Source organism: Phacochoerus africanus, chromosome 16, assembly GCF_016906955.1.
Source record: "Phacochoerus africanus isolate WHEZ1 chromosome 16, ROS_Pafr_v1, whole genome shotgun sequence".
Classification (NCBI taxonomy): domain Eukaryota; kingdom Metazoa; phylum Chordata; class Mammalia; order Artiodactyla; family Suidae; genus Phacochoerus; species Phacochoerus africanus.
Window position 1 is genome coordinate 4,723,557 of NC_062559.1, and position 20,904 is coordinate 4,744,460.

The 20,904-nt window shown below is 43.4% G+C and overlaps 1 protein-coding gene across 3 annotated transcripts in view; it reads right to left on the reverse strand.

The window, feature by feature from the left end:
* ACTR3B (actin related protein 3B) overlaps nt 1–20,904 on the reverse strand; it is a 62,123-nt gene that overhangs the window by 36,494 nt on the left and 4,725 nt on the right. For all 3 annotated transcript variants that reach the window (XM_047763020.1, XM_047763018.1, XM_047763021.1), the window contains exon 2: nt 8,517–8,572. In XM_047763020.1, the coding sequence (XP_047618976.1) occupies nt 8,517–8,572 (56 nt within the window). The remainder of the gene's footprint in view (nt 1–8,516; nt 8,573–20,904) is intronic.

Here is a 20,904-nt window from a genome sequence, read left to right on the forward strand (position 1 = left end):
GCACCTGCGGAAGCCTAGTGGGGAGCCTGAACTCCTGCCCACACTCAGCAGTAACATGGAGCCTCGCCCCAATGGGGCATCAGCAAAGGCCGCAAGGAAAACCTGAACTTCAAGGCCAAGCTGGCACTAACAGGGGGTAGTCCCTGCCGCCCTAGCAGGTACAATATCAGAAAAGACTTGCTAAACATAAGATTTAAATAAGATCTAGAATCTCATGATATACTACCCAAACTGCTTAGGTGTCAATAGGAAAAAAATCTCTCACCACAGCAAGAATCAGGAACATCTCAACTGAAATGGGAAAAGATGAACAACAGATGCAAACAGTGAGATGACACAAATAACAGAATTATCAAACAAGGTTTTAGGAGCCATCATAAAATGCTTCAATGAGCAAAGACAAACACACTTGAAACAAATGAATAAAAGAAAGTCGGCAAAGAAACACAAAGTCACAGCAAAGACAAAACATAAAAGACAAAACCACGTGGAAATTTTAGAACCAAAAAACCCACAATATCTGAAATAAAAATCTCAGTGGATGGGCCCGGTGGCAGAAAAGGACAAGGGAAAGAATCACTGACTTGAAGACAGAATGACAGAAATTACCCAATCTGAACAACCAAGAGAAAACAAGCCTGAAAAGTAAGTAAACGGGGCCCCAGGGACACACAGGTTGTATGACAGCAGATTTAACATTCATGCATCTCGAATTTCAGACGAGAGAAAAAAGGAGGTAGGGCTGGAAAGGCATCCAAAGAAACTATGACTAAAACTTTGACAAATTTGATAAAAGGATGCGAGGAAGGAAGGGAGGGAGGGAGGGCCTACAGATTCAAGACTGAACAAACTCCAAACAGGACAAACTCAGAGAAATCCACAACAAGACACATTATAGTCAAACTTCTAAAAACTAAAGACCAAAGAAAAAATTCTGAATGCCTCTAGCAAATTTCTCATCAGAAATCAGAGAGCCCAAAAAGAAGTTGCATGCTGACAGAACTGCCCACTCTGAATTCTATATTCAGCAAAATTTCCTTCAAAACTGCAGAGCAAATCAAAACTTTCTCAAATAAACAAAACAGAACTTGTCACCAATATACCTACTCTAAAAGAATGGCTAAACAAAGTTCCCTAAACAGAAAAGAGATGATAAAAGAAGGGAGCCTGGAACATCCAAAAGGAAAGACGAACAATGAAAAGAGCACAAATAGGAGCAATTACAACTACTTTCCCTCTCCTCTTACGTTTGCTACATTATCTTTGGCAGTCGAAGCAAAAATTATAATCCCGATGTGCTTCTCATGGTACACAGAGGAAATATTTAGGACAATTATAACAGAAAGTAGGGGGGAAGGGACATCAAGGGAGGTGAGTTACTAAACCACTAAATGCTGACACCACTAAGAAACATCACGTACATATAAGGTAACAGCTAGAAGAACCGATTTAAAAGCTACACGGAGAGAAGCACTCAAAAACACGGCAGCTAGGGAGCTCCTGTCATGGCTCGTCAGAAACAAATCTGACTAGTATCCATGAGGTTGCAGGTTCGATCCCTGGCCTCGATCAGCGGGTCAAGGATCTGGCATTGCCCTGAACTGCGGTATAGGTCACAGATGTGGCTCGGATCCCGAGTTGCTGTGGCTGTGCTGTAGGCCAGCGGCTGCGGTTTCAACCCCTAGCCTGGGATCCTCCAAATGCCGTGGGTATGGCCCTAAAAAAAAAAAAAAAGAGAGAGAGAGAGAGAGAGAGAAAGCACTAATCAATAATTACAATAAATGTAAGTGGTCTAAACACACCAGTTAAGAGACAGGTTATTAGCAGAGTGGATTAAAAACACACGACTGAGGAGTTTCCTTGTGGCTCAGTGGGTTAAGGATCCAAGTTTTGTCACTACCGTGGCATGGGTTCAATCCCTGGCCCAAGAACTTCCACATGCTGCAAGTGCCGCCAAAAAGCAACAAAAAACACCATGACTGTGGGAGATCCCTGACAGCCTCGTGGTTAAAGATCCAGCATTGTCACTGCTCTGGTGTGGGGAGATCTCAGGAACTTCCACATGCTGTGGGCCAGCCAAAAACAAACAGACAGACAGACAAAACATGACTGAACTCTACACTGACCGCAGGAAACTCTCTTAGCACACCTTACTTTACTGTGCTTCGATTTACTGAGGTTTTTTTTTTTTAATTGAAGGTTTTTAGCAACCCTTAGGTTGAACAAATCTATCGGCACCACTTCCCCAACAGCATTTGCTCACTTCGAGTCATATCACATTTTGGTCATTCTCGCCGTATTTCAAACCTTTCATTATTATTATATTTGCCATGGGGACCTGTGATCAGTGATCACGGATGTTACTATGACTTGCTGAATTCTCAGATGATGGCGAGCAGTTTTTAACACTAGTTTTTAATTACGGTACACACATTTTTTGACACACACTAGGGCACACTTAGCAGACTACAGTCAGTGTAAACCTCACTGTCACATGGGCTGGAAAACCAACATTCCGTACGACTTGCTTTATGGTTATATTCGCTTTTACTGCAGCGGTCTGGAACCAAACCCACATCTCCAAGGGAGGCCTGTAGGTAGCTTAAAACTAGAAAGATTAAAAAAAAAAAAAAAAAATTCCAGGACACATTAACCAAATAAAGTATGAGAGGCCATACTGCTATCAGGAAAAGTAAACTTTACAGCAAAGAAAATTACCACTGATGGAGGGACATTAAACAATGATAAAAGGTCAATCCATAAAGAAAACATAGCAATCCTACATGTGTATGTACCAAAGAAGGGTGATGCAAAACATATGAGGCAAAAACTAAAAGGAGAAACAGACAAATCCACGACTGTAGACTCAGACTTCAACACCTCTCTCTCGACAATTGATGGAACAGGTAGAGAGAAAAGCAGCACGGATGCAGAAGAGAAACAACACGAGCAACCCTCAGGATCTAACCAACAGACACAGAAGACTCCACCCAGAGACAGCAGAGCACACACTGTTTTCAAGGGCACGTCGGCCCCCCAAAAGCCTTACGTGGGACCATAAAACAAATCCCAACACATTTAAAAGAATTAAAATCATACAGAGTGTGCTTTTGGACTACAATGGAATTAACCCAGAAATCAACAACAGAAAAATAACCAGAAAATCTCCCAAGCTCTTGGAAACTAAACAACATAGTTCTGAATAAGCCACACATCGAAGAAGAAGTCTCGGAGAAACTAAAAACTACACGAAGCAGCTGAAACTACAAAATATGAAAATGTGTGGGACATAGCTAGAGCAGTGCTAAGAGGAAAAATTTTAACAGTACATGCTCACGTTAGAAAAGAGAAAAAGTCTCAAATCAATAACCTAAGTTCCTGCCTTAAAAAGCTAGAAGAGCAAAATAAACCCAAAGCAAGAAAATGGAAGGAAATAAACATCAGAAATTAATGAAACTTGGAGTTCCCGCCCTGGCGCAGGGGTTAACGAATCCGACTAGGAACCATGAGGTTGCGGGTTCGATCCCTGGCCTTGCTCAGTGGGTTAAGGATTCAGCGTTGCCGTGAGCTGTGGTGTAGGTCACAGACGCGGCTCGGATCCCATGTTGCTGTGGCTCTGGCATAGGCTGGCAGCTACAGCTCCTGTTCGACCCCTAGCCTGGGAACCTCCATATGCCAGGGGGGCAGCCCAAGAAATGGCAAGAAGACCAAAAAAAAAAAAAAAAATTAATGAAACTTAAAAGACTGTTGGATCCAAAGACAACTTTTAACTCAGCAGCATTCCCACTATGCTGGCAATAAGTAATGAGAAATTTTAATTTAAAAAAAAATTCACAACAGCATCAAAAACATTAAAGGTACCTAAAAATAAATGTAGCAAAAGGTATGTATGAGCTTTTTGAAGAATACTGCAAAACATTACTAAAAACCATACAAAACATGAATAAATAATAAAACATATGTACCATATTCATGTGGGAAAATTCAATTCATAAAGATAAATGTTTTCCCCAAATTAATCTACAAATTTACTGTGTCTCTACTCAAAATCCCATTACAATTTTTCATGGACCGTAAAATGATTCTGAAATTGATGATAAAGAGTAAGGACCTACAAATAGCCAAAAGTATTCTAAGAAAAAAAAAAGGAAGAGGAACCAGACCTACTGAATATAAAGACACATGTCAAGGTGACAGAACTTAAGATAGTGTGAATGTGGAACAGAGATAAACAGATGCATGAATCAAACAAAATAAAAACACCAGAAATATTCTGAACCATATATGGTACCTCAATATGACTGAATAAATGGTGTTGAGAAAACTGGCCCTCCATTTGGAAAACAAATAAAACTATTTCTCTCATACCACATTAAAAAACAAACTTGGGAGTTCCCATTGTGGCTCAGTGGTAATGCACCCAACTAATATCCATGAGGATGCAGGTTTGATCCCAGGCGTCACTCAGCAGGTTCAGGATCCGGCGTTGCCATGAGCTGTGGTGTAGGTTGCAGATGTGGCTCAGATCCTGCGTTGCTGTGGCTGTGGTGCAGGCTGGCAGCTACGGCTCTGATTAGACCCCTGGCCTGGGAACCTCCATATGCCACAGGCACATCCCTAGAAAAGACAAATAAATAAATAAATAATAAACTTAAAATTTTCTTAGAAGAAAGCATAGAAAGTCTTTATATTATAAATGCATTTTTAATAAAAACAAATTATAAAAACATAAACCAAAAGACTGGACTATATGAAATTTTTAAACTTCTGTATTTAAAAAAGATATCATAGAATAGGGAAAGTATTTACAAGAAATTGGTATTCAAAGCATACAAGAGTTCCTGTAATTCCATAAAAAAGATAAAAAATGCAATAGAAAAATAGGCAAAGATAGAAACAGACAATTAAGCACATGTAGATAAGAAGACAGTCACCATTTAAAAGAAAACTGGAAAATGCCCAAATATTGCAGATTCACATATTAGAATTCTGATCCAGATCTGTATATATCAACACTAATACATCATAAAAACTAGTACTGAAGATTTTTTAAAATGCAGGAAGTGGAGCTCTCTTGTGGAGCAGCAGGGTAAGGATCTGGTATTGTTAGTACAATGGCTCGGGTCACTGCTGTGGCATGGGTTTGACCCCGGCCCAGGAACTTCCACATGCTGTGGGCACAGCCTCACACCCCGCCCCCTGCAAAAACAGAAAAAAAGTGCAGAAAATGATTTTTCCCTATTACTGTATGATATCATTTTGGAAATGTTTAAATTCACAAAACAATAGTACCTGCTGTCGTGGTACCTTGCGGCTGTCACACAAGGACGCACCATGGACTAGACTCAGCAAGCGTCCCAGAGGAAGGGGCGCGGGGAAGGACTGCAGGAGAACAGAGAGGGCCGGCTCTCCCTCGGATGCATGTCAGCACTTCTGTGTTTACAGGACCGTGGTAACATCTGCTCATTCTGGCTGGTGGGTACATGGGTTTTTATTACATTATCTTTGTCTTTTGCCCTTTTCTTTTCTTTTTTGACAGAAAAAGACTTTTCAAGACCCGTGAGCCTGTAGGCTCAATCTCTGTCTCCAGTCTAGACCTCTCCCCAGGCATCAGAGCGGCCACTGGTTGCCTAGGAGACGGAGACCTTTACACCTGAATTCCCCAAAAAGTCTCCTGACCCCTCCCTGCCCTGCACGTCCTCTTCTAGGGATGTGACCAACACACGTTCTCCTGTGCCTGAAACTTCCAACGACTCTCAACATTCCCCAACAACCTAAAGGGGGGAAAGAGGGTAAAGAAAACCTTTCTTAAAAACAAGCAAATTCTGCCCAGAAACTCAAACGAGATACAAGCAGGGCCGCCCTGGTGATGCAGGACCGGGTTCTGCTTCTCCCTAGTCTGGGACAAGGCCCCTGAGGGAGCCTCAGAAACAGCATGAAAATTCCTGGTATGCAAAATAAAATTAAAATTCCTTGGAATTCCTGTTGTGGCTCAACGGGTTAAGGACCCGACGTTGTCTCTGTGAGGTCACAGGTTCGATCCCTGGCCTTGCTCAGTGGGCTGAGGATCTGGTATTGCCATGGCTGTGGTGTTAAGTTGCAGATGAGGCTCTGGTTCAACCCCTGATATGCCGCAGGTATGGCTGCAAAAAGAAAAAAAATACCTTAAGACAACAGTTTAAAGTTCCCCAGCATCTGGCCCTTCTGCGGGGCCCAGCGCTCCCACCGCTCTCCGCAGGGGGTGTGCCTCCCCCTCCGCCTGGAGAGGCCTTGATCAACGCTCACCACACGCGTACACAAAACCCCTCTTTTCTCTTTGGAAGCCACTTTGCGTCTTTTTTTTTTTTCTTTTTTTAAATGGCTGCATCCATGGCATGTGCAAGTTCCCGGGCCAGGGATGGAATCTGAGCCACAGCTGCGACAAGGCTGGATCCTTTAACCCACTGTGCCGGGCCGGGGATTGAACACACACACACGACCTGAGCGGCTGCAGTCGGAGTCTCAACCCACCACACCACAGCAGGAACTCTGCCACTTGCATCTTGAACTTCACCTTGTGAAAGGAGCGTCTATAACCAGAAAATTGGTTCCGTTCCTGGACTGAAACGAGCAGCAGGCCAACTGGCCAAGGTACCCGAGGCCCTCTCTCTCCCTCTCCCAACAGACACTTCTGCCCGGACACCCAGACACCCGGCCTTGTCCCTGGGGCTCTTCTGTTTCCTGCAACAGGTTCCGCCAGCAACATAGCTCCTCCTCCCGCCGCCCTGACATCTCCTCCTAGCTTCTGCCCCTGCTAAGGTTCTGACAGCACCACGCCAAGAGCTGCTGTGCCTTCCGTCAGTGAAGGAAATTGTGCTATCAACTGCCCCCATTAATGACGACAGGTTAAATGGGGCCGCTAACTGAATGCTGCTGACAATTTTATTAAAGCAAAAGGGACAAGGTCAGCCTTTTAGAGCTGTCGCACTTAACAAGGCTAAAATCTAATCTGCTGTGAAAAAGCAGCAAGTCCGACTTATCAATTCAGCATGGAACGATCGAGTTATGTGGCGTTCACGATAAGGAAACTCACAAGACACGGCCCTACCCTGCACAATGCCAACTGCCACGGACTGAACTGCGTGCCCCCAACGTTCATGTGTTGGAGCCCTGTCCCCGTGTGACTGTATCCGGAGATGGGCCCTCTCGGGGAGTAACAAAGGTCCAATGAGGTCAGACAGGCAGGGCCTCCATCCCACAGGACCCATAGCCCTGGCATCCTTATGAGAAGGGGAGACGGCAGAGGTCTCTCAGCCACACACACAACAAGGGCCTTGTGAGGACACAAGGCACCACCTGCGAGCCAAGGCCTGGTGAGGCCTCAGAGAAACCAGTCCTGCGGGCACCTTGCCCTTGCAGCCTGTACCTGTGACGAAACTAACTTGTGCGGTTTACGATGTCCAGCCCGCGGTACTGTTAGACCAGCGCGAGCAACTCATGCACCAAATCATGAGCTCTCCCAGGGCGGAAACCAGGTCTGTAGACCCAGAAGTCAAATTCCCGAGCAGTTATCCAGCCAGCACGGAAATGGGACGGGGTGAAGTGTTCTCAAGGAATCCGGAGCCCACTCTCCAGGGAGCTGAGCGCCCGTACCCGCCTTGAATAAATACTACGAACTAAGCTCCTTCCCTCCAGCTCTGCGCAGCTGTCCCCGGCCCACACTGGTCACAGAGCCTGTTACTCAAACGCCCCTGACCCGTAACAGGCTACAGTTTCTACGGTCATAACTTGTCCTGCAAGGGCTGCACTTATCAGGCAGAATTTCACTTCACTCTTGATTGATACACTTACTCTTCAGTGAACTGTCTCCAAATAGTAACCCAGAATTTAAAAAGAGTTTCAGAGAAGGCTGTCTCCCTAAAGACAAGCAACCTGACCTTGAGGTCCTGTGAATAAAGAATGGGCAGGATGCACTCCTATCAGATCTGAGGATGTTCCTTCCTCCATCATGCTCTACCAACTAAAAGTTAAACAAAAACAGAACACTTCTGAGCACAGTAAAACAGTCACCAGGCCCCTCTCATTTAAAAAAAAAAAAAAAAAGCTCTTTCAATGGAGTCAGTAGTGCAATACAATAAATATCGAGTCCACCCCAGTCCCAAGCTGATACAACTGCACTTCCTGAAGATGGCAAATCAGCCTTAAGGAACCAGATATACTTGGTGTAAGCAGCTCAGATATTTATGACTGAATGAAGGCCCTGCCAGCCACCCAAGCTCAAACTCCCGAAACTGTGATGCAGGACTGTATCAGAAGAGAAGCAAAGGACTGGACAGGTGGTGGGTCTCAGGTGACAGCTGCAGCCAACAGCAATACTTGGCAACCAGATGTCAAATAAATAACTCCCCAGTAACCAGAACAATCTTCTAAAAGAAGAAGGTAAGTCAATTAGCACACCTTGAAAAACAGAATTAGAATGCTTAGGACAATTGAGAGAAACACAATCCTTTACAAACCAAGGGTGGAGCTTTACTTACATGAAGGAATAATGAACTGTGGCTCAGTGTTGCCTGCGTAGCCAAGCTTGGTGTACCTAAAAGCACAAAGTCATCAACACATGTTTAGACAGTAATACTCTCCTCGGTATCCCATTAATGTCTTTTATTATAAGCTCTCCAAGTCCTAAAATATCAAGACTCAAAATATTCCCTTGAAATTAAAGAAAAAAAAATGGTGATGATTAAGAAGCAAACACCAACTTCAGATAAGCAAGAACTTACAAAAACGTAAACTATTATGCTTGTTTCGACTGGAAAAATTCTTGCAAACATATATTAACAAATATATTACATTTGCGTATCACTATTAGTATTTAATTTTTAATCTTTATAAAAAGCCTACAAGGTAAATATTATCCCTGTTTTGCAGATGAGAAAATGGAGGCAATGCGTAGTTAATTAAGCTGCCCAAAGCCAAACAACTAGTGAACAGGAAAAGCACCCACATCTAAATATGCAGCCTCTGATTCCAGAGCTGGCTCTCAACAAAGTATAATTCCTTCCCAAACTTCATGAACCTTGGGGGGGGGTAGGGAATTATTATATAATTTTCTTAAAATGTCATGGCATATGTCTTGAAAAGCTACTGCCACCGCCTGAGAATATCTGACAGCAGCATCTCTTTATCATCTCATTTTAGAACGAGCCCATTTTCTGTCAAGATCTTCTGCATGATAGATTCCAACAGTCTGAACTAAAATGAATGCCAAAATTCTACTATCTGTTCCAAAAGCATTTGCTAATCTCCTAAATACATTAAAAAAAAAAAATGGGGGTGGGGAGCCCACCCCTCAGAACCATCTGCTGAAATGCAAACCTGGAGAGACTCCAGTGCGCCCCTAGCTCAGCAGGCCCTCTGCAGGGAGCAGGCAGATCTGGACAAGGCGCCAGGGTTCTGCAGCAGTGCGGACAAGGACTAAAAACACCCCCAAGCAGTGCTGAGAGTCATGTTATTAATTCATTCAGTCTTAAAATTTATTTCAAGATGGCTGGTATTAAATTTTCTGATGTGACTAATACACTCCAAATTCTCATAAATTAATTTTCTGATGTGTAAATGTATTTTACCATATGCTAATTTTCCTATTTTTGAACACAGTAAATAAAATTTAAGGAGCCAAAAAAAAAAGTCAGCTCAGCTGAAGTCATGTTTACTGCTCAGTCTCCAGGGACCTAAGATCTTAGCATCACAAGAGCCCCGGCAAGGTCAGGCCCTGAGATCCACGAGGCCCTACGAGGAGCTTCTGAAAGGCAAGCCCCACCCAAGGGCACGCCCACGTTCTACCAAAGTACAGAAACCAGAGGGACACACACATCCTCCACTGCAGGCTCCCCAGACCCTCAAAGAAGGTTCCAAGCCAACCCAGAGCCCAGGGGCTGGCCAGGAGAAAGACAATATACACTAAACTTTCAAAATTCCAGATCATCCCTAAGAGAACGACTTTTCTGGAGGTACATTCCAAATGACAAATACAAGCAAACTGAATTACTGACCAAGGCTATTAGAGAAGCTGGCAAGCTGGTGGGAAATCACCAAAATTGGGACCCCTAAGTCTACGCTTTTTTTTTTTTTTTTTGGTCTTTTAGGGCCACATTCGTGGCATATGGAAGTTCCCAGGCTAGGGTCAAATCCGAGCCGCAGCTGCTGGCCTACACCACAGCCAGAGCAATGCTGGAACCTTAACCCACTGAGCAGGCCAGGGATCAAACCCATGTCCTCATGGGTACTAGTCAGGTTCATTACTGCTGAGCCACAATGAGAACTCCCCTAAGTCTATGCTTTTAACAGGCCACACTGCCCACCAGCCCACCTCCAGCCCCCCCAAACTATAAACAGATCCATCTTCCCACATGGTCAAGTTATGAGTTGCAGGATGACCATAACAGGGCCCTTTTTCCTGACTGCATTTCCAGGCCTGGCACAGTCCTGGCATTTGGCAAACACTCCATAAAGATCTGCTGAATGAGTTTTTACCAAGTATAAGAAAAGGCATCACTGCCAAACTGCTGGGGAAGGAACCAGAGTTTAAGGGGGGGTGGGGGGACATCAACACTCAGAAAAACAATTTGAAGGAAACAGAAAAGACCAAAGTTGCTAACAATCTTTCACTTACACTTGTTTTTGTGTAATAGGGTTGTTTAAAAAAAAAAAAAAGTGACAAATACAACTCACCCTCCTGAACACAGGTGTGAACTGTGTAGGTCCACTGACATGTAGATTTTCTTCAATAAACACACAGAAATATGTGGGTACACAATCAGGTGCAAGACTTGTATTGAAGTGAAGAGCCTATTCTTACACAGGCATAAGCTGATACTTAATAGAGAGTTCATAATGTGTTAGTTCTCTGACTGTGCTTTCAGAGTCACGTAACTGTACACGCCCCCTCCCCCACCCCCGTAACTGGAGAAACTGCAGATGAGCCTATCATCCAAAGTAACTGGTGGTGTTTCCTGAGTTCCCTTTGTAGCTCAGTGGTAACGAACCCAACTAGCATCCACGAGGATGTGGGTTGGATCCCTGGCCTCACTCAGTGGGTTAAGGATCCAGTGTGGCCTTGAGCTGGGGCATAGTTCACAGATGTGGTTTGGATCCCGAGTTGCTGTGGTGTAGGTCGGCAGCTGCAGCTCTGATTCAGCCCCTAGCCTGGGAACGTCCACCTGCAGCAGGTGTGGCCTTACAAAGAAAAAGAAAAAGCGACAGTGTTTCCAATACTGTATTAGGAATGAGACTGTAATTTTTTGCATGCCATAAAAATTTTACAATGATTCATTCATTAGTGTACAGGCCAGGCTACCAAGAGGCAATCACACTGTTACACCAGGATGCCATCATGCTGCTGCTTTGTTATCAATGCCTGAATTACACTGTAAATAGATATAAATTTCTTTTTCACATTCATTTCTGATGTTTGTGTTAGTAACACACATAAGGTCTACGAGGTCTTGTATAATGAAATATTGACGTAGGTCCTGACAGGTGATTCATCCTGTAAACAGATGATATAAACTTATGGTATCATAAGAACAGTATAGGACTATAAACGTATTTTCTCTTTCTTATGATTTTCTTAATAAATGGCCTTTTCTCTAGCTTACTTTAAGAATACAGTATATAACATATATTCAAAATATGTATCATGAATTGACGGTTTATGTTACGCTAAGGCTTCCAATGAGCCGCGGACTATCAGCAGTTAAGTTTTAGCAGAGGCAAAAGGTATACATGAATTTTCAACTGTGCAGGTGTCAGTGTCCCTAACCCATTGTTGTTCAGGGTCAACTGTATGGTGAAATGTTAGCATTTATTAAGTTAAGTGCTAAGCAGCATTCGGGTCTGTGATGTCACTATTTGCATTTCTGAAAGGCAACAGAATCCACCGTACGTGTTCAGACCATGCACTTGGCACCAGACTACCTGAGTTCAAATCCCAGCTCTGTTATCTGCCGAATGTGTGACTTGGGGCAAGTTGCTTTACTTGCTGTATCTCAGCTTCTCCATCTATTAAAAAAGGATCCAACACAACCTACTTCCGGGGCTGAGAGAGTTACCACATTAAATGTATAAACAGAGACAAGAAAGGGCACTATGAGAGTGCCGTCTACACGTTTTTGTTATTTTTTAATATTATTTCTGTATGTTTGAAGTATTTCCTAATTTCACTTCCTGAAAAATTTTTAAACATATGTTCTGTGTCCCAAACCATACCGTTCCGTCCTTCTGCTGTGCCCACTCTAAACCTCAGAGACACATTAACTTGTGAAGTGGTGGAGATAAAATGCACCTGTGGTGAAAATAAAGCTACCGGGTATTCTGCAGCAACTGGGGCTCAACTTCTTCCCAAAGTTGTGTGCCCCGAAATCATCAACAAGGGTCCAGAGCAGCAACAGGCCAGCATGCAGAAATGGACTGGAGTACCTTTCAGGTCCACACTTCGGAAATTCAACTAGGTACCCAGGATGCCACTATCACATGCCACTCAGCAACAGTTGCTAGGGTGTCCAGACCCTGAAGTATCACGTTCTAAGACAGCACAGCCTTCCCTGGAGGCCTTCTATCACTGAGTCACACAGGTACCTCGCAGCAATAACATTAAGCAAACAATGGTTTTCATGACTGAGGCAAACTATCATTAAGATATTCATATTTGTATATATTAATAGCTCTTCCTTTCCCTTCTAGCAAAATCCAACCATTAAAAACACTAGCAGGAGTTCCCGTTGTGGCGCAGTAGTTAACGAATCCGACTAGGAACCATGAGGTTGTAGGTTCGATCCCTGGCCTTGCTCAGTGGGTTAAGGATTCAGCATTGCCGTGAACTGTGGTGTAGGTGGTAGACGTGGCTCGGATCCCGTGTTGCTGTGGCTCTGGCGTAGGCCGGTGGCTGCAGCTCCAATTCAACCCCTAGCCTGGGAACTTCCATATGCCTCGGGAGCGGCCCTAGAAAAGGCAAAAAGACAAAACAAAAAACAAAAAAACAAAAAAAACACTAGCAAAAGCACAAGCTACTCAGTCTCTTTACAGTAACTTAATGTCTTCAAATTTTTCTGTGCTTTTTTTTTTTTAATAGCATCAAATACACCTGGGGTTTTCTTAGTCTGAATAATTACAATGTAATGACCATCTAACAAACTTTTTTTTTTTTTCCTTTTACGGCCATGCCTGCAGCATATGGAAGTTCCCAGGTTAGGGGTCTAATCAGAGCTGCAGCCGCCGGCCTATGCCAGAGACACAGCAATGTGGGATCCGAGCCACGTCTGCGACCCACACCACAGCTCACGGCAACACTGGATCCTTAACCCACTGAGCCAGGCCAGGGATCGAACCGGCAACCTCATGGTTCCTAGTCGGATTTCGTTAACCACTGAGCCACGATGGAACTCCTAAACCTAAAATTTTAACAAAATCTTCATCAATACAGGTTCATAAGGCACCTCAATGAAAACCTATTAAATAGAACACTGTAAATGTCATTAACAAGCGCTTCTCTTAAAGTCCCTCTCTGGAGGAGAACCCAGTGCTAGACCAGCCCCAGTAGAGAGGATCTTACAACAGTTCAAGCACACAAAGAACAGAACTAAAAAAACCAGCAGGTAAAATGCAACTCTTAAATACGCAAAGTGTTCAAGACACCACTTAGGCAAAGACACATTCCAACCAATTAACTAGCTAGAATCTATGTAGGCAGGCACACAGGAGGAAGGTGGGGGGGGGACGACATAGCGCTAGCCCTCAAAGTGTTCACCTATTACAAACCTGATTTCAGGCTGATTTTTCCTTGTAGGATGACCTACCTTACCTGGCAGGCGAGTTTAAGATCACCTGGGTTGGCAACTACAAAGAATGTACCAAGCCTGGCTGATAAGATCACCTGGGCAGCTTCTGAACACGTAGATTCCCAGGGCCTGTCCCAGAATCCCAGAGAAGGAGCCTGGGTTTCTGCAGTTTAAACATCCTCTGCCCCTCCCCACCCACGGTTATGATAATCAGCCAGCCTAGAATCAATGATCAGACTACACCGCATGCAAATCATCTTTCCATGTTTATATAATGCAAGCTCCCAATCTTAGGCTCACGTTCTAACAAAACCATCTATCACCTACCACATTATCAAACGACATGGACCTGCAAGGCTGAAGTTGAATACTGGTTGGAGGCCCTGAAGAAAGGACTCAAATGTATGTATTCTGTCTTATTTAGAACACTATGTGTTTAAGGATTCTATGGGGAAAAAAAAAAAAAAAAGATGTAGGACATGCTTCACAATTCAAACTATGTAATTAAGACGTAATGGGGAAAAAAACACTTAATTCTGAGGAAGAGATAACATCTGGGGAGGGGGGGAATCCCTCAAACCAGAAGGTAATGAAAACCTAGAAGCTTATTGCTAGCGAAGGCTGAACTAAGCCAAGGAGATCCACCATCATTACTCTCACTTAATAGTGTTTTGGAAGAACTAGGTAATGCAAATCACAAAGAACTAAATAAAAGACTAGTGCTAGCAAAGAGGAGACAAAATGTATTTGTACATCATAATTATAAACCTGGAATAGCGAAGGTCATTAAGTGAAAAACTAAAAACCAGTTCCTCAGTGAAGAGACAAAACCCAACAACTTTCCTACCCAACGGTAACAAGGGAGACTCGGCCCTGGATGAAAAGATCCCTTTCCCAACAGCAACACCACAGAGTCTTACCCTGAGAATAAACCATGTGAGGCGAAGCACCCTCCATATACAAGGAGACATAAACTGAGACACACCTCACGTATACAGGAAGGGCCCCTACTTTTAAAAAGAAACATCACATATCCCTAAATTCGTCTATAAATTTAATGCAAAACCATCCAAACTCTGGGCCAGTACTGGAGGTGGTGGTAGATCACACACGGGTGGTACTCGGAGGCTAAAGCCTCATCCTCATTATGAAGGGGAAGCTCCAGACTCTCTCTCGAAAGGCCTTGTTATCCAAATAATTTTAAATGCATACACCCTACTGTCCGAACAGCACACTTTGAGGAATTCACCCCACAGAAGCACTTCTACATGTATAAAGATAGGCACAAAAAATGTTCTCTATAGCATGATAATAGGAAAAAAAAAAAAACTGGAAAAACTCAAATGCCATAGAGGATAAATTAATTCTAATCATTTAATAAAATGCTATACAACCATCAAAAATGAAGCTGACTTGTGTTACTGGTTATATATGTACATACATATATATTTATATGTATTTCAAAAATAGCTGCAAAACAGTATAACTCATCATGTGAGGGAGTTAATGGGGCCCACAAGGCTGTGCTCAAAACACAGCCCTAGTTCTGTGGCTTTAGGCAAGTAAACGAATCCTTCCCACTTCAGTTTCTTCATTGGTACAAGGGGAGGAATAATCATTCCCACGCTCATTGTCAAATATTACCATTTCTGGAAACAATATCCTAACTCAAAAGTAAAAGGATCTCCTTAGTCAACAATTACACTTCACTGCCAAGTGTCATCTGATGTATGGACATGAACCGCATTTCTTCCACGAATCGCCCTTCGTTTTCCTACTAGTTTTAGCATCTTCCCAACTGCTGTAAACTCTTACACGTATGGAGACTATTAAGGCTTGTTCACACATATCGCGAATTTTTCCCAGTTTGTTCTCTACCTTCACGTATACATTTTCTGAAATTATTTAAATATAATTTAGGTGATCAAATCCACCAATTACTTTCCTGAGTAATTTCCTTTGTAGTTTCTGCTGTGAAAATCCCTCCCTGTGCTAAGGTTTTGTATCATTTCTCTGCCAATTTTATGTATATCTGATACATCTGATACCTGAAGAGCTACATGGATCAAATTTTCCCAAACATATGTACATGAAGAATTAAGATCAGCAGCTTTTACATCAAAAGGCTTTGGGTTTTCGTTTATTTGAACTTTATCTTTCCAAAAGAGAGCCAGCATGGTGGAGGCAGGTCATCATTCTCAAAAATACACACACAGTACTTACAGCTCACCAGCCAGTCTCAAACCCCAAGGCACCTTCCCTGCGTCCCCTGACCTGAGAGCTTTCCTCATTCAGAAATCAGGACAGGAGTTCCTGTCTTGGCACAGTGGAAACGAATCCAACTAGGAACCATGAGGTTGTGGGTTCAATCCCTGGCCTCGCTCAGTGGGTTAAGGATCCAGCATTGCTGTGAGCTGTGGTGTAAGTTGCAGACGCAGCCTGGATCCTACGTTGCTGTGGCTGTGGTGTAGACTACAGCTCCGATTGGACCCCTAGCCTAGGAACCTCCATATGCCGTGGGTGTGGCCCTAAAAAGACCAAAAAAAAAAAAAAAAAATCAGGACAGACTTCCAAGACAGAAGACATGGAAATAGAACAGCAGCTTCATAAAGCATATCAAGAGTTACAACTCTGCCTTTTCACTAGGTTCTCACAGCTCAAACATGAACGTGCTACGGAAGGGTGTCTCTAAGAGGCCTCCACCTGCTTCGGCACCATCTACCCCATTTCCTTTTCTTTTGCTTTTTAAGGCCGAACCCAAGGCACATGGAAGTTTCCAGGTGAGGGACCAAATCAGAGCTACAGCCGCCGGCCTACGCCAGAGCTGCGTCTGCGACCCACACCACAGCTCACAGCAATGCTGGATCCTTAACCCACTGCGCAAGGCCAGGGATCGAAATTGCGTCCTCGTGCATCCTAGTCGGGCCCGTTAACCACTGAGCCACAAAGGGAACTCCTCATGTCTGCCTTCTGCCCGGTCTCAGGTACCCTTCCACGCCTCTTTCTGTAAATACAGTATATCCTCATTTGCCCCAAACGTCTGAAAAGGTCCTTGGGCAGAGCTCCTCTCCCTCGCCGCATAAAGGCCACTCTCTCCACAGCAGGAACTGCCTGCAGGGAGGAGGCTTCATCTGCCCACTGTCAACTTGACATACTTATATATAGTTGAAATTCCTCCTACAACCATGTGTCTGGAGCAGAAGGTGACAATGTAAGCGCAATTAATTTATGTTTGAAAGTGGAAATGTCACATCTTAAAACAGTGTTTTTCAAACTGTATCCTGTAGGAAAGTTGTTTTGATTGAGACCCCTTACAGGGTCCAGTCTCAAGAGCCAAACAGAACAGGTCGACTTCCTCCTAAGATTATCTCAGCTAAAAAAAGTGACTACACTGCCTTAGAATATGATTTTGATAAAACTAAAACTGTTTCCAGATCCTCATGATATACACTCCCTACACTGTACATGGACTGAGTGCTTCAAATACTCCCCAAATTGTCGTGCAGAAAAGGGCAGATCTCTGTTTATAGAACCCAGTTAAATACCTAGGTTCAAATTTATAATTATTTTAGCTAAATCCAAAATCCTTTTTCTTCTCCTTTTTCTCTATTTCATCTGTAAATTTTACATCACCCAATACACTTGCCCATGTCTGCATTTTTCGCTCTCTATCTGGTAAACCTAAGATCATGATGTGGCTTCTCTCTGGGTTTTGGGCATGTCAAGTGAACTCTGACAACCAGGTTAAAAAGGTGGACTGAACATATGATCTGTCCTGAAGCCCCACCACACCAAAGCAAAATGATATTTTTAAGATACATAAACCACAGCAACAGGGAGAAAAGAAGAGAAGGCAACAGCAAAAATTTGGCCCTGGATAGCAGTGGATCTGTGGGAGAATCTGGGAACCAGCCAGGCCCTGGACCAGTAGCTGCACAGGCACCTGCACAGGGCCAGGTAAGCCCATCCTCCCCAGCCCCCAAGTGCTCTTCCCTGACCCTAGCACCTTCCACAGGCAGACCCTGCAGAATGGAAAGCAAAGAGCCTCTGGACTCCGACTCACTTGCCTGGGGCGAGTCCATGAGCCACTCTAAAAAGAAAGGGGTTACTTGACTGAATACAGGAGAAAGCTGATGGCTGAGACACCCTCTCCACGCCTGCCCGCCCCCAACTCAGCTCTCAGAACCCTAGCATCCAGACTGCCCTCCGAGAAGACCCCCACTGGGGAAACTGACCAGCTCAAGAGGAAAAACGGAAGACCAGGAGGTTCCCCAACCGGTATAACTCCTGGGGAAGCACGAAGTCAATAAGCCAAACCTGCACATGCAGAGTCCATCTGCACAGGCCGAGTCCACCAGGCCCTGGAAGTCTCTGAGTTTTACTCATGAGCAGGGAGGCAGAAGTTACCAAGGTCTGAGGAAAGCCTCTACCATGAGATGGAGAGATGAGAACAGACAAATCAAAAAATCAGCTTGGAGGAAACAAAAACTATGTGGGGAGAAACCCCCAATAGCACCTCCAAGAAAACCAAACCCCACTGTCACCAGCATCCTATGAGAAGACCGCACATCCGGGAGACAAAAACGAGATGCTATAAATTAAAAAAAAAAAAAAAAAAAAAAAAAAATATATATATATATATATATATTCAAAAACAAAAAAGAGCTCTTGGAAATGAAAAATACAAAGCAAAAATTTTGAGCACTACTTGACTTCTGACACTAGAACATGATTATTTTGATAAAATCAAATTTTTTAACAAACCAAAAATTAATAATAAAATGAACCCCTTGCTTCATTGAAAGCCTTTTGCACTGCATTCAAATCATACGCCTGCTTTCTTTTAGTTTGCATTTGTCGGGCCTATTTTCACTTTTTGACAAGATAGAATTCAGACTGAAAACAAACAAACAAAAAACCCACTTCATAATGCTAAAGCAACAACTCCAGTGAAGATACAAGTTATTCATATGTGAGCACTCAATAAGGCAGCAGCAGCTTTCACAAAGAAGAAATAAATGAGAAAGGCGCTCCTGACAGGAGCACTAACACAGTTTTCAGCCAACGTCGGCCTAAGTGGTCAAAAAAACAGAAGAGCAAAATAGCATCATTAATAAGAGGACTCGTACAGATACACGCTGAACTTACAACACGTGGAGAACATGCCTCTCTGGAAGGACAGGAACCATCCCTGGTATCCGAGCGGGTGGGATTCAGAGCTCTCTCTCAAGCACATACAGAACGTTCACAAAACTGACCAAATATTGGACTCAGTGAAGCCAAAAGAATGGAATACAAACAGCCCTCTGACCATAATACAACTAGAAATCAAACACAAAATCAAAAAACAAAAAGGCCCTTCAACCTGAAAACTTCCAAGCATACCAGTACAGAAATACTGAGTTAAGAGGGAAGAAAAACACAGAAATTTTCTAGAAAACGATGAGAAACTATACACCCAAATCCCAGTATGTAAGGGATACATATAATAGCTAAAGGCATATCAACCAATACCGTGCAGTACCTTTTCAATATAAAGGAAAAAATTTAAACAAATTTAACATCCAACTCAAAAATAAAAAAGGAAGGAAGAATAAAGAGAAAAGCAGAAATAAATGAGTCAAAAGACAGAAAAAGAACAGAATAAGTAAACTCCAAGATAAACTCCAAGATAAACTCCAAAGATAAAAAGATCCACAAAATAGACAAGTCATTAGGTAAGCCATGAATAAAAAGGTGTGAAAACAAAATAGATAAATTTGGAGTTCCCGTCGTGGCCAGCGGAAACGAATCCGACTAGGAACCATGAGGTTGCGGGTTCGATCCCTGGCCTTGCTCAGTGGGTTAAGGATCTGGTGTTGCCATGAGCTGTGGTGTAGGTCACAGACGTGGCTCGGATCTGATGTTGCTGTGGCTGTGGTGTAGGCCAGCAGCTACAGCTCCGATTGGACCCCTAGCCTGGGAACCTCCATAAGCTGCTAGTGCAGCCCTAAAAAGCAAAATCCAAAAAAAAATTAAAAATGAGGTGGGCAGGGGAGCCCAGCCCCATCAATATTAAGTCATTCTAAAGCCTCAGTGATTAAAACCTGACAGTGCTGCCATAAGGACAGAATAACGCACACAAAACAAAATCCAGAAATAAACAACTGCATGGACAAATTTAGTACCCAATAAAGGCCGTATCTTCAAGCATTGGGGGTTTCTCATAAATGCTGTTGAGATAAATGAGATAGCCAAAAGCAAAAGAGAACTGGCTCCAACTGGGTCCATTCCTCATACCATATCCCAGGATAAGTTCCAAGTGGATTAGAGATTTAAATGAAAAAATTAATCTAAATGAAACAATTAGAGATATATAAAATCTGGGAATGGGGGAAAAAGCTGTCTTAATTATGATTCAAATTCCAAAAACAGTAAGGAAAAGATAAATTTGATTGCTTAAAAAAATTTTTTTGCATGGCAAAAGACAAATGAACATAGGGAAAATGTATTTGCAACTTACATCCCAAGGCTTAATACTTCCACATGCAGAAAAGAGCGAGCAGGCCTGAGATGATCTCCTCTGGCCTTTGGCATCTGGGAACTTGGATTTCGGGAGGGTTCCCACCATTCCCCAGATGATAAGAGTGGTGTGCTGTGTTTAAACGCTGCAGATACAGTTTATGCCAAACACGTGCTTTCCTTCTGAGACTTGCAATGCTGGTTTGTGCCTGGCAGAAGGTGCCATGACCAGCTCCCAAAAAACTTTGGGTGCTGAATCTCTAACCAGCTTCCCCAGTAAACAACGTTTCACACGTGCTGTCATAACTGGACAGTGACTGAGCTGGTCTGTGCAATGCCACTGAGAAAGGATTCTGGACACTTGCCCCTGGTTTCCCCCAGACTCTGCCCACAGGCCTCTGTCCTTGGCTGTTTTTGCAGTGTACCTTCTCCCCACAGCCCTGTGATTGTTTCTAGCAAATAGGTGAACCTGAGGGTGGGCTGTGGAAGCCTCAACACACCCTAATATGTAAAGAGCTTCTAAAAATAAAGAAGCAGAAGACCAAAAACCCACAGAAAAACAGGCTAGAGGAATGAAGACACAGAAAAC